Consider the following 13,595-nt stretch of genomic DNA (forward strand, 5'->3'; position numbering starts at 1 on the left):
AGAGGAGGAGGAGAAGGAGGGAGGGGGAAGCGGCGGCCATGGATGACCTGGGCTGCCCGCGGTGCAAGACCACCAAGTACCGCAACCCCTCCTTGAAGCTGATGGTCAACGTCTGCGGGCACACGCTGTGAGTGCGGCCCGGGAGAGAGGGAGGGAGAGGACGAGGAGAGGAGGGAGGTGGAAAGGGGGAGAGAAGGGAGGTGGAAAGGGGGAGAGAAGGGAGGTGGAAAGGGGGAGAGAAGGGAGGTGGAAAGGGGGAGAGAAGGGAGGTGGAAAGGGGGAGAGGAGGGGAGAAGGGAGGGAGGAGAGGGACGAGGCGATGGAAGGTGGAAAGGGAGAGGAGGGGGAAGAGGTAGGTGAGGGGAAAGGGGAGAGGGGCGGTAGTGAGGAAGGGGAAGAGGCGAGAAAGGAGGGGGAGAGGGGAGAGAGGGGTGGTGAGTGGAGAGATGGAAGGTGAGGGGAGAGGTAAGGCGGGGAAGAAGGAAGGCGAGGGAGGGGAGAGGGAAGGTGGAAGGAAAGGGAGAGGGGAGGTGGAAGGGGTGGTGAGGATAGGAAGAAGGGAGGTGGAAAGGGGAGAGGGAGGTGGGGCAGCAAGGAAGGAGGTAGAAGTGAGGGAGGAAGATGGGGAGGGGAGAGAGGAGGTGGTGAGAGGATAGTGGAGGTGGAAGTGAAAGTGGGGAGACAGAGCAGGAGAGGTAGAGATGAAGGGAAAGGGAGACATCAGGGAGAAGGAGGAGATGGGGCAGTGAGGACAGGGAGAAGGAAGCAAGGAGGGGTGTGAGGGGAGAGGGAGGCAGTGAGGAAAGAGAGGGAGAGGGGAGGTAGGAGGAGAGGGGGTGGCAAGGAGAGGGGACGTGGTAGGTGGAGAGGGAGGCAGCAAGAGGAGAGGGGGAGGTGTGCGAGGAAGGAGGTGGAGAGGGGAGGCAGCGTGGGGAAAGGGGGCAGTGAGGAGAGGAGAGGGGAAGTAAGGGTGTTGTGGAAGGAGGGGAGATGGAAGGGGAGAGGGGAGATGAGGGGATGGGGAGTTGGTGAGGAGGGGAGAGGGAGGAGTGGCAGAGAGAAGGTGGCAATGAGGGGACAGCGGGGCGGCAAGGAGAGGGGAGATAGGTGGGAGGGAGAGGGAGGTGGTGAGGAGGAGCGAGAGGGACCCCATGATGGGAGAGGGATCCCAGTCCAGGGCTGCCCCTCTGTGGAGGCACTGGCCAGTGGGGCCCGAGTGAAGTGGTGTCTCCCCTGTCCCAGCTCAGTGGGGCTCGGCCAGACCCATGCCCGACATTTTGAGGTGGCTGCGGGGGCTGTGTCCCTGCTGCCTCCAACCATTCCCTTTGGGCTGGAGCTGGATCTTGATGTGTGGCTGGAGTGCTGCTTTTGGCTCCTTCTCTGCTTTGAAATCCTCATAGAGGAACTGCCTGGGCTCAGTTTGTTCAGCACCAGCTCTGGTCCCAAAGGTGGCTGGGTCTTCATATGAAACAGGGAGCATAGAGGAAAGTACATTTCTTATTGACTGTAATGCTTTTCACTTGTACTTGACACCATGCTTGGATAATTAAGAAAACAAAAGGAGAAAAGATGGGTTTTTTTTTTCTGTTGTCTTAATTTTCCTCAATGTGGAATGCTTTGTCTGAAGGTTTGAATGCTGGAAAATCCTGTTCTGAACCCATGCTGGTGATGTTGTTCATTCACTGTTTTCTTGCAATAAGAGTTGTGACTCTTTTCTTTTTTTCCCCAAAGATGAATACTTGGGTAATTTCCACCACTTTCTGGAGCTGATTTAGGTCGTCACACATAGTTAGAGCTCTCTTACTTTCAGACTTGGAGATCTTCCTTAGTTACTGTGGGAGTTTTAAAGGCTCTGCTGTGAATTCTTTCTAGGTACACAAGACAGAAGTCCTATACTGCAGTAGCAAACCTTTCTGGGTTTGTGTTTGTTTCGGTTTTTGTGTATTTTCATCTTCCCTGTGATATGTATGTGCTTCTGTTGCCTTTAGGGATGGCGTGTCAGGGGAGCAGTGGATGATCTCCTGGTAGCGTTGGTGTCAGAAAGGGTGGCAGCAGGAGTGCTCCTTTGGTGACAGTGATGCTGGCTGGGTAAAAGTGCAGTGTTAGCTGGAGTTCAGAAGGTAGCAGCCACGTTAGGCAAGGCTGTGCAGCTTTAAAAGGATGCTTCTATCTTCTGTTCCAGCAAAGATCGAAGGACTAGTGGTCTTGATGATCTTCTGCTTTCAAGCTCCTCTGGAGCCGCTTCCAGCAGAGGACAGCATGTTTCAGTTTGCTCTCCTGCTTTGGTTTTCAATGTTCTTTTTTTATAGCTGAACTTCAGTTGAGAAAATTAGTCGTGTTTTTTGCTTTGCAAGGTTCAGCTGCTGACGTCTTATTTGGGGTTGATGTCCTTGTCTTGCTTTCCTTGTTTCTTCCCAGCTGCAGGAAGGCTGCCTCTGCTCCCCCCAGCTCTTGTTTGCACTTCTGCATTTGACAAGTGTTGTCCCCAAGACCAGGTCAGTCCAATGCCTGTGGCCCTGGGCTGAGCCAGCCGGGCATCTCTGCAGGGTGCTTGCTGGGAGAGGGACACCCAGACCCTTATCTGCGCCCAGCAACGTCTGCAGTCCCTCCTTTACCTTCCCAGCAGAGGGGTCTTTGCAGTTGGGCGATGCTACTTTAAAGCACGTGTGGGTGAGGGTAAAGTTGAAGTTGCTGTCTAAGTAGATTTTTGATTTCTTTGTTTTTGTTCTCATTAAGTATTCTCCATCTTGATGTGGTTCAGAGGGGTCACTTTTCCTCTGTAATATCCTTCCAATAACCCTTTAAAGTTCTGTTTTTATTATTGTTTCCATATGATGTTATGAAGCCTTTGTGCTGTAAGTTGTTCCTTAGTAATGACTAATAAATTCCTGTAATAACTGATCTGGAAGCTCAGATGAGGCACCTGTGAATGAAGTATGAGGGGGGGAAAGGGGAAGGTTATTGATCTCCTGGTAAACTATAATTTCTTCCATAAATTTACCCCATTACTACAGCCACATGGAAGGAATGTCTAGCGTTCTCAAAGCAGGTGAGCTAACCTAAGTTGGTGATGGCAATCTATTCCAATAACTTGTGCTGTTCTTACCATTGAAAATACTTTTTCTAATTTATAATCTAAATTTCTTTGCTATAATTTAAGCATTTCAGAATTCAATCATACGTTTTATACACCTTACCAACTGTTCAGTACACCTTGTCTGCAAGAACGTGTCGTGTTTTGAGGGCTTTCTCTTTGGTGCTTTTCACACTGAAGAAATCCCATTTCATCAGTCTCCTCTCTCCAGTGATTGTTTTGTTTTTATTTTTTTTTTTTAATATACATTTGTGAACTGTTGTCATTGCTTTTCCTGAGGCTTTTTCAACTTGGTTTGTGCTTTTCTGGAACACTGGAACTGGACACAGTGCTCCATCTGATTCCTTAGTACAACAGGCAGAGTAAAAATGAATTAATGTGCTTTTCATATGATACCTGCGTCCATACAACTCAGTGGGATGTCGAGTCTTTACGTATTCTTTATTTTTTGCTGTGATACGTGATCTTTATGTTCAGCCTAAACCCAGTTTCTTTAGTGCTTTATCACACAGCACATCTCTGGGCAGAACAGTATTTAACTTCACCTGCCATATTGTGTTGTACATCCGATTGTTCTTGCCTGTCTGCTCTGTCAAACTGCATATTGATTTAGCTGATTTTGCACTTGCTTCAAGTGACTTTGGATTCCATCAACTCCTCCGTCGACTGTCCCAGATTCCTATCCTCTGCTAACTTCAAGTTACCTTTCTGTACTGATGTTTTTTAGCATGTGATTTGTGGACAAGGTGTTGGTTAGGAGGTCTTCCAAGTCGTTGCTTATGATGGATGATAAGAACTCCAGCTGAGACAGAGCAAAATATGGAGTGGCCTGCATTGAGTTCCTTGCTGCATAACATTTTTTTTTTTTTTTCCCTCCCAAGTTACTTTTGGTAACAGCAGAGAACAATAAAAGATTAGAACCATATGAATGTGCTTGCTGCCTGTTTCCTCTTGTACTAAAATAGTGATAACTTATCTCTGGGCATGGGTTTCTAGTCATCTCTCAGTACTTCAGTATGTTCCATGTTTGTTTAGATTATATGGCTGTCAATTTAAGAGTGTCAAAAGTCCAGTTAAACCAAAACGATACTGCCTCTCGTAGCTTTTTTGCTATCTATATTGTGTCTTTGGAGGAAGTTATATTTGGTATGGTTTGTTCTTAACAAATTGTGTGTTGTATCTTGCCTGCTTTGTCATCCGAAATAGGTCGTTTTTCTGACGATTTATTTCAGCATCTTCCCAGAGACTGACAGTAACTCTGATGGGTCCTTGTTTTCTCATGTATTTGGTTTCCTGTGTTTTAGAGGCAGGTGCTTTTGCCCTCCTTCAGGCTGCTGGAACCTAATGCAGAGAGCAGAAATGATCGTTGCTAACTGCCTTTATCAGTTTTCAAAAGGTAAACGTTATGTCTACCAGATCTGAAAACCTTCAAGTACTCCTTTAATGCTGTGACCCCTGAATACAGTCCATAGGTTTACAGAAGCTTATGAAGTTGTCTGCCAGAGGTATTGCCTTTCTCATGCTTCCTGTTTGAAGTTTGCCGATACATGCGCGTGGGAAATTCAGAATCGTGACTTTGTTGGCTCAGAAGGATTGAAGCAATTGCTCTAACACACTTCCTGGTTCTTGATTGTGTTCTTGCTCCTTTTGCTGTGATATGGGTTATGTCAGCTGGTTAATCTGTCTTAGCGAATGGAGGTTGATGCAGAAAATGCCCCAAGTGCTTTGGCATCCTTTCTTGGAGATTCTCCTTCCCATTGAGTAGTGGGTTAACGCTTTAAGTGTGCTTTCTTTCACTGTGGGTGTTCTGAAGGAAATTTTAGCATTACCTTCAGTGTTGCCTCCCAGTAGTTTCTTTTGTAATGCTTTGACCTTTCTTGATTTGTTAAGTGTGCTGTTCACTTTGTGATCTTCAGTGATTTGATTTGCACTTGTGCAAAATCTCTTGAATTTTGGGTCATTAAAGAGCCTATACTTAGCAGAGGCGATTTGTCAGTAAGCTTGAGATCTTTCTCCCGAGTTTCGGGTAGCTTGTGGTTTTACCATTCATGCATTTTATTTGTGTTGTGGTTCTCTTGTTTTACCCTGCTGAAGAATTGTGAGAGTTGCCTTCTGTCAGCTGAATTGTTTCCACTTTCACGTTCTTAGCCAGTTCCTCCACTATGGTTAGAACAAAACTAGAAAAACTGTCCTTTTATTGTTGTGTGAGTTCTCACCCCCCACCATCTCACCTCTTTTATAAACAAAGTTAATCTCAAAGTATTTGAGCACTTGTTGAGCAGTGTGTGTCCTCTTTGTCCCTTTTTTGACAGATGCCTGCAGTGAAGGTTCCTTTTGCTATGAAGTCGTGTAGTTTGAAGGTTTGGCTGTTCATTCTTATCCTCTTCCCCACTTCATTAATTTAAATCTCTCTCATCTGGGCTAGATACCGTGTGTTAGAGTACCTCTGTTGGCTCCCCAGTGCTTTCTTACTGTGACCTTGATCCTGCCATCCTCCAAATTCAGTCTGGATCTTAACACCAATGTATGCAGAGAACATTTCTCCTCTCTTGTCCTTTGTGTATCTTCCTGTGTTGCTGAAAACTCCCAGTGGCTTTCTCCCGACACGGCATGTTTGCCATGTTCAGTTCCCCTGTGGGCAGTGGAGCTCTGGAATGTGTCCATGTCTGCCTGTGGCAGAGCAGGGGTCAGCGTGCTGATAAGCACAGCAGTGCTGCAGTGAAGATAAGGGAAAGGCAGATGAGTGCACGAGGATGAAATCGGACATTGGGTCTTGGCTGTAAACATCCTTCGAGTTGAGCTTCCATTGCAGTTTATTCCAGTGGAACTGTGCCAAGCCCTACAATTACGGGAGTGATTTTTTTTTTTTGCAGGGGTTATTTCTTAATATCTTGTTTTCCTTGGTTATTGCTTCTTGACCAATATCACCAAAAGTGTAATAGCATGTGTTTTTGGCATTAGAGTAATGTTAAATAAGCTTTTTCCACTATAAATCTTCTCTGTCGCCAGGAGGGAGGATGATAAATTAGCAGTTAAAAGTTGTTCTAGGATGGGACTTAGTATGGAAATGCTCAGTTCAAGAATAATGGGTGTCTTTTTACGTTTATTTTCTTAAGTATAACAGAGGTTCAAGGCATCAGATACTTGGCTTTAAAGATGCTTTTGTGCAGGGGAAATGTGTCTAATTATGGAGCAGTGCTTGATTAAAGTTCTGCAACGCGTTATTTTCTATGGTACATTGATGGATTTGCCTTCTTTTAAAAGTTCACTGTTGAGTTTATTCAAAAATCTTTGTGGATGCATGACAATTTTTGATTGTTCAGATGATTCCTAATGTCCCTTCTGAGTGTACAGATGCCAGGTGCGTGCTTGCCAATGTAGCTGTAATCCACCTGGCTTCATTGAGACCATGAATTATCTTTTATTCTGCTTGCTTGGATTTCATGGCCTGTGTTGAGTTTTAGGAGGCAGGTTAAGCGTATCCCACTGCTTTACTTACATGAAGAGGAAAGGAAGTGTGTCCACTGAAAACTGCATTAAGAGAATTTTAAGGTTGTTACTGCAGATGGGACTGGGTGAAGAAATTTGCTGTTGGCTGTAAATGTGGACCATATGGTCTCCAACAATCAGATGCCAAAGTCTTAGGTAAAAAATGTAGTTAATTGGGTCTGCTGCTTCAGCTCTGTTGTCCTGCTGCAGGGAGGAGCAAAACCGGTATGTAAATCTCTTCTTGGGAGTCAGTCCTGCTGCGCCAGCCACCTGTGACCTGTCCTGACTTGTAGAGGGAAGGAACATGGATGTCTGCAGACCACCAAAACCAAAGAAACTCCTTTTCCTTCTCAGTGTCATGCCAGCAGTTGTGCTGTCTCTGCAAAGCACCTTTCCCATGTGTGACGTCTCTGGGAGAGAGCAGCATGGGTACCAGAGCAGCTTCCACAGAAAACTCATTGGCTTGATGTCACCTGCTGCCTGTGTGGTGTTTTTGGGTTTATTCATGCACTGCCACAACCTTAGATGGTAGTTAATGAACTTGGCCTATTATAAACTTTTCTGATGTCTTTTCTGTCCCCAGAGGCTTACAAAAAGATGTCTAGATTCCTTATTTTCTTTTTCTATTTCTTCTTTTCCCAAAGGGAAATGTTTTTTATTTCTTGTTTAATTTGTTAATAAGGCTTCAAAATGAAGACAGTATAACAACACTTGCTATCTCTAGGCCCAGCTTTGTGTTGCTCACGGGAGACATCAGTTCACCGAGTTGTGTTTTGGGGATTCTGTAATTTGCCCTGCACCCTGTTATAACTGTTCCAGGGACTCATTAGGGGGTAAGTGCATCCTCCGAGAACTCTTAATTGCAGTGCTAACGGCTGCTAAAATGAAGAAACAGAGATTTCATTATTTGCTTATTTATTTTAATGTTAGGAGCACATGGAGTTTTGCGGCTGTCAGATTCCCCAGGAGTTGGAAGTAGGAGTATCCCTGGTGAATTTGGGGGAGTGGGGCAGGAGTTGATGGAAAAAAAAGTTTGGAATCTTCTTGTTTAAACTGCTTCCAAGTGAAAGGATCGCTTGGCTTCCTGCTGCATTCTTCTCTGCAGTGTGGTTCAAGAAAATGCCTTTATTCTGAGATGGGGGGGTAGCCCTGGAGATTGTGGAAAATAAAAAAATGTATTTCAGCCAAGTGAGTCTGAGTGAAGAAGTCTAACTGGAGGTAGGCAGTGAGGAACTGTCAGGCCTCTGACTTTTAATGTGAGCATGTGGGAATTAGGTGCTGCAATACATATTTGAATTTTATTTGGCAAACGTTTTCTCTGAGGAAAATATCCTAAATCCAAGATCTCCAAGGGCAGTGATACTGTATTCCGGGCTGTCATTTGTAACACAAAGGCTGGCTGCGATGTGTAAGATTTTTAGGCCACCAGATTTCTGCCAATACCAAGTTGTGGTGCAGGCTTGTGAGAACTGATGGTGTGAGTAGCGCTCGTTGAACCATAGAAACGAGTGTGTGGGTGCAGGGTCGGGGAACAAGCAGCAGGCGCAAGGGAAAGAGCCACCAGACTCTGGTGCTTACTGGACCCTGGCAGGAGCTGACCTAGTTTGCTCATCTGGCAGAAAATGAGAAGTGTTTTTCATAGATTGGTGTGATGGTGTTTGTGCAGGAGTTGAAGTAGCTTGCAAATGGGTAGAAAGGCATTGGGGGGGGGGCAACCTGTAGCCAAATAGGGCTGAAGGAAGGACCTTCCCACGGTACCATGTTAGTTCAGCCTGCAGCATTTTGCGTAGCTGTGTGCTTAAAAGTTGGCTTATCTGGGAGAGCAAGTGCTCTGTTTTATCCCTTAGGCTTGTTTTCTTGCTGTGTCACGTCTCAAATTAGATTCCTGGGTAGATCCTTACTTGGATGAAAAGCATAAGTAGTCTTGGTGGACTGAAGCAGATTGGGACTATGTTTAGCTAAAAATCTCTACCAGAACAGGAACTTTGTGTGGTCCTAAAAATCCGTGCTCTGCTTTGGTGGATAAGTAATGAAAATGATGTAATGTGTTTCATTCCAAACGATTTACCTCTCTGAGAGAATTCTCTTTGCTTCTTCCGGGTGAGGTGGGAGGATTTTGCCCATGTTTGTCAGATCTAACACGGGAGTAAGGTTAACTGGTGCTTGTTTGAAATAGTTGCACAATCATTGCCTGCCTGCATCCTCAAAGGGAGAAGCAAAATTACTTTTTTTTTTTTAAGTGGAACATATTCCCTGGGAAAGAAAGCTTTTTCCTGACTTCTTGGGGAATAAAAATCTAGGTCATCTTTTTTATTTGTCTTTTTGGAGTTATTTCCTCTTTTTATTAATTGGGATTAGATGCTCTTTGGACTCTGCTCCATCCCATTACTCTTCCGAAGTCTCTCCGAATTAGTCATGGGAGGTGATTAAAACTCTGCTGATTTACCCAAGGGGTCATTTCCTTCTGCCATCCAGTTTTGACAATGAGTATTTGCTTTTGAATTTGGCTCTGAGTCATGGTCTTAACGCTTCTAATGAAGTGGTGTTAATGCTTCTTTTACGTTATTCTTTTGTTTTCAAACTCCTATTTAGAAAATCTTTCATCTGCTGAGCTATCAGTTGGTGTGTCTGCTTAGTAATGCTCCTTGTCTGCTTAGCAAAGCTGGCAGTGCGCTGCTCTTCATTCCTTGTAAATATTTTGTGGAAATTTAAGTTGTGGTTCTGCTCTGAGGCATTTGGCAAAAGGAAAGCTATTGTTTATATCCTGGATCTCCAATCCGTAAGTTGAAAAAGTAAATTCTTTTTCCCTGGTTCTGGAAATTCAGTCTGTCTGAATCTGCAGCCTGGGATCCTGAAAATGGCTCAAGGGTTTGGGTGCCCAGCTTGAGGAGTCTTCAGACACGCCTGACCCTTTTTCTTGGGTAAATGTTTACCATGGTGAGGCTGAACATGGTGAATGTCCAGTGAGGGAATGGTCCAAGACCAGTGTGGTAAATCTCTCTGGTTAAAAGAAGGCAAACACAATAATCTTTGAAACAATTTGATATTAGGTGAGTCTTTCTTTTTTGTTTCTTTTAATTTCATCTACTGCATTAAAATTCAAACCAATGTTCCCCGGGCTTGCGAGGAAGCACAATATTTGGCTTGCTTCAGTGTGGTTGCATTATTTTAGTAAGAGATATGCGTAGGTTTAATATTTATGAAATTAAGCAAATATATTCCTGAGTAGTTTTAAAAAGTGTGTCTCAGTATTTGTAAATTCAGAGCAGACCAGATCTGAAAGTGCCTTCTTGGAGGACTTTGTGTGCTTTTGTTTGGGCCATTGTTTGTTTGCTTTTCCCCCCCAAGGAGTGAAGTTGGAAGGAAAGCTAAGTCAGCATTTTGGAAATTGAATTAAGTACTTCAGTGTTTGGAGCTGGGTAGGAAATTAGGAAATAAGAAAACTTTCCTCACAGTAACAGGGTATGGGATGGGCAGTGCTGAGCTTGTCTCGTGGGCACTGGAGTTTGATGTTGCTGGTTCCTTCTTTGGTTTAATGAAGTACAGGAAACAGTGGATATTTCTATACAGAAAGGTCACTCTGGCTGTCATAGAAGTTAGAAGTAGCAGTCCTAAGAGTGAACTCAATTTCGTAGTGATATTAACGCGATGTTTCTTCTTTAGAAAATGTTTTGCAAGACTTATACTTGACAAGACCAGATCTGAGAAAAGAGCTTAGCAGGAACTGATGCTGTCTTTGACAAAATTATGCTTTCATTGTCCTAGCTGAGAACATATGATGCTCTGAAAATGATATTCTAAGTTGTTCCTCCTTTGCTTATAACACACATGGAGGAAAGAATGTATTAGGAAATCCTTGCAGGCTTTGTCTTGGGGAATGCAGGTAAGCCCAGAGAAGGGAGAACAAGATGCCTCTGCCACAGAGGAACAATGAACGAGTCATGTGATCTGGTAAATACTTTGGCTCTTGATTGGGAAACGTGTAGTAAATGACTTTTCCTGTTCCCACCATCCTGTCTAAGTGATTTGCACTAAGGTAGGGTTATGTATCTAACCATTTGCAGAATCATGGGCTTAATGTGAGCATGACAACTTTTTTAGTATTATAGAGAAGTTATTCTGCTGAGAGCTAGGGAACAGTGGAATGGGGCAGAGAGGGAGATGTTGTGTGTTGGTCTGTGGTTGTTTTTTTTTAAGAGGCAATGTTGAGGTAGGAGTACCCAAGGCCTAGGAAGGTTTGGCTTTCCATTTTTTATTAATGCCAAGCAATTCAGCCAGGCTGTCTGTCTCTCTGCCAGGGTGGGAAAGAAGGACCGATGTTCCCAGACAGCAGAAGTTTGGCTGATGTTGACACCTTCAAACTGCTGAGCCAGGATGGGAAGTGTTAGGTCTAATTGGGCTGGAAAGCTTGGCATTGGGGTTAGATGTATCGCGAGAGCTGCTAGCAGAGTCAGGGTGAAGAAGGACGAGCTCTGCTCTGAGCCAAGTGCAGGCAGACAAACGTTTAATGTCTTTGTCATCCTTACTTGCAATATCTCACATGTTTTGTGTAAAAAAAAAAAATTCTGTCTTAGTGGGGATTAGGACCTGAACTAATTTGTAGGTGTAACTAACAACTAGATTATTAGTGTGAGTATACAAACAGCCTTGTATAAAAAGAATTCAAACTCTTCTGGTAGTAGCCATGTGCAGGCTTAAAAACACTGAGAAGTAGTCCTTGCACACCCTGGATGGCGTCAGGAGGGACTGTCTGTGGCAGTTGTGTAGCTTGATAAGCCTGTGACTGATGTGCTGTGAACTGGAGAGGGGGCTGCCTTTAAATCCCCGGGATCCCCTTGTTCTGGGAGAAAAATGAAGAATTATCTGTAGTTTTGGGATATGGTTGTGTTCTGGAAAGGGGGAGAGAGAGAGGTTAATGAGACTGAGGGCAATGCTAGGATGATGTGATGGTGCTCTGAACATCATCAGCTGAGCAGGCTCAAAGGAATTTAGGAGCTGGAGAGCTGCCTGTGTGTTGAGGTTGGTCTAGAGTTATTCTATTTGTTTGAATCTTTTTGTATCTGCTCCTGCAACGAAGCCTGGCCTAAGATTTTGCTAAACAAATCCTTAATTTCTGTTCTGTCTGCCTTATTTTGGGGAAAGGTAATGCAGGATGGAACAGCAGACATGGCCAGAAATAGCTGTCTCCATGTGGGAATATCTCAGTGATGTATGAATGAAACAACTGCCCTTGGAGATTTGTTTCTTGGGATGAAGTTAGGGAACTGAATTTGCATGGGATCTATGTGAGAGCCTTTGCTGCCTGCTTACAGATTTGGAAAGGAGTCTTCTTTTTTGCAAGGAATGTGTAACTGGGAAACATCTTGTGGCTCTGGGGAAACTGGAATGCTGTAGCAGTATTGAAAGGGGAGGCTGACTCCCAGTCTGCCTGTATGGCAGTAAATCATAGAATCATAGAATCGCCATGTTGGAAGAGACCCACTGGATCATTGAGCCCAACCATTCCTATCAAACACTAAACCATGCCCCTTAGCACCTCGTCCACCCGTGCCTTAAACACCTCCAGGGAAGGGGACTCAACAAAGATCGTAAGGTGTACTTGCTTGGAGAAAGCAGTATGACTACATCAGGACTTGAGAGAATGAGTGATGACTGGGATAGAGAAGGGTTTAGGACTGTCTGCGATGGCTGCGGAAGATCTGAAGCTGAAGAAGCATAGGGGAAGATGTGATGTTCTAGGAGGATGAACGCAAGGAGATGTGACGGCTATGGGAAGACAAGAGGAAAGGGTAGTGAGCATTTGTGTGTGTGTGCGTGTTTGCATATGGGCTGAAGGGGTGCAGGTGTCTAAATGGAAATGAGCTGAGCGAGGAGTCCTTGCCTGGATCCACAAGTGTTGGTCAGGGCAAGAAGAAAGGAAGCAGAAGGGGTTGGCACTCAGTATCTTGCTTTCCCTCATTGGGCTGGATGTTTGAGTTAGGTTGTGGAGTCCTGGGGTGGAATGGGACAACTTCCTGGAGCCCGGTGGTTCATGGGGTCCCTAGCTGTACCCATCAGACTTCTCTGCAGAGTACAGGCTGTGTGTGACTGCTCCTCTGCTCCCCAGGAGCTGTACTTCGAGCAGACGAAATCCTCTATAGCACTAATGCTAATCACCCTCAAATCAGGAATGTGAAGTTTGGGCATGCTTCAAGCGTTAATTATTGTGGCTTAATTTCCTTATCTGGTAATGTAGGGATAATGCTACCTCATGGTGAGTTTGAGAAGGTTGATTATTTAATGCTGACTATGCATGCCAAAGAAAACTGGAAGGGGGAAAAAAAGCACATGTGTTGAAGCAGGATTTGGACAGGGTGGAAGAAACAACATCTGAGGATAAACCATTGTTGTCCATGTGTGTGTTGATTGAGCTTTGCCTATCCAGAAGGCTGATGGAGGTGGCAGTCCTAGCAAGCTGGAAAGAGCAGCTCAATGTCTGGGTTCCTGGCAGGCCCTGCCCATTAATTGCAAGGTAAACCTTCCTGTAAGGAAACCTTACATCAGCTTTCCAGTACTTAAAAGGGACCTACAGGAAAGCTGGGGAGGGGCTCTTTATCAGGGAATGCAGGAATAGGACGTGGGGAAAAGGTTTAAGCCAAAAGAGGGGAGTTTTGTATGAGATACTAGGGAGATATGTTTTCCTGCAGGAGTGGTGAGGCCGTGGCCCAGGTTGTACTCAGCGAAGTCGTGGCTGCCCCATCCCTGGAGGTGCTCAAAGGCAGTCGAGATGAAGCTTTGAGCAACCCGATCCAGTGGGAGGTGTCCCTGCCCATGGCAGGGGGCTTGGAACTGGATAGGCTTTAAGGTTCCTTCCTACCCAAACCATATGCTCTGAAAACACACAGTGCTTGGGCCACGTGTTGTGAGAGGAATAACGCGGCATTGAGGTCTCTACCCTGCTGCCCAGCTTAAGGTAATGGATCCTGAGGGGAGTGGATGGGGAGGAGCTGAGTAATAGTCTGATTGCGTAAGC

At 45.1% G+C, this 13,595-nt stretch overlaps 1 protein-coding gene across 1 annotated transcript in view; it reads left to right on the forward strand.

Moving 5' to 3' along the window:
• The window catches only part of MNAT1 (MNAT1 component of CDK activating kinase), a 132,898-nt gene continuing 119,303 nt past the window's right edge, over positions 1-13,595 (forward strand). The window contains exon 1 of the mRNA XM_069856906.1: positions 1-127. Within this exon, the coding sequence (XP_069713007.1) occupies positions 39-127 (89 nt within the window). The 5' untranslated portion in view covers positions 1-38. The remainder of the gene's footprint in view (positions 128-13,595) is intronic.

This window comes from Phaenicophaeus curvirostris, chromosome 5 (genome assembly GCF_032191515.1).
Source record: "Phaenicophaeus curvirostris isolate KB17595 chromosome 5, BPBGC_Pcur_1.0, whole genome shotgun sequence".
Lineage (NCBI taxonomy): Eukaryota > Metazoa > Chordata > Aves > Cuculiformes > Cuculidae > Phaenicophaeus > Phaenicophaeus curvirostris.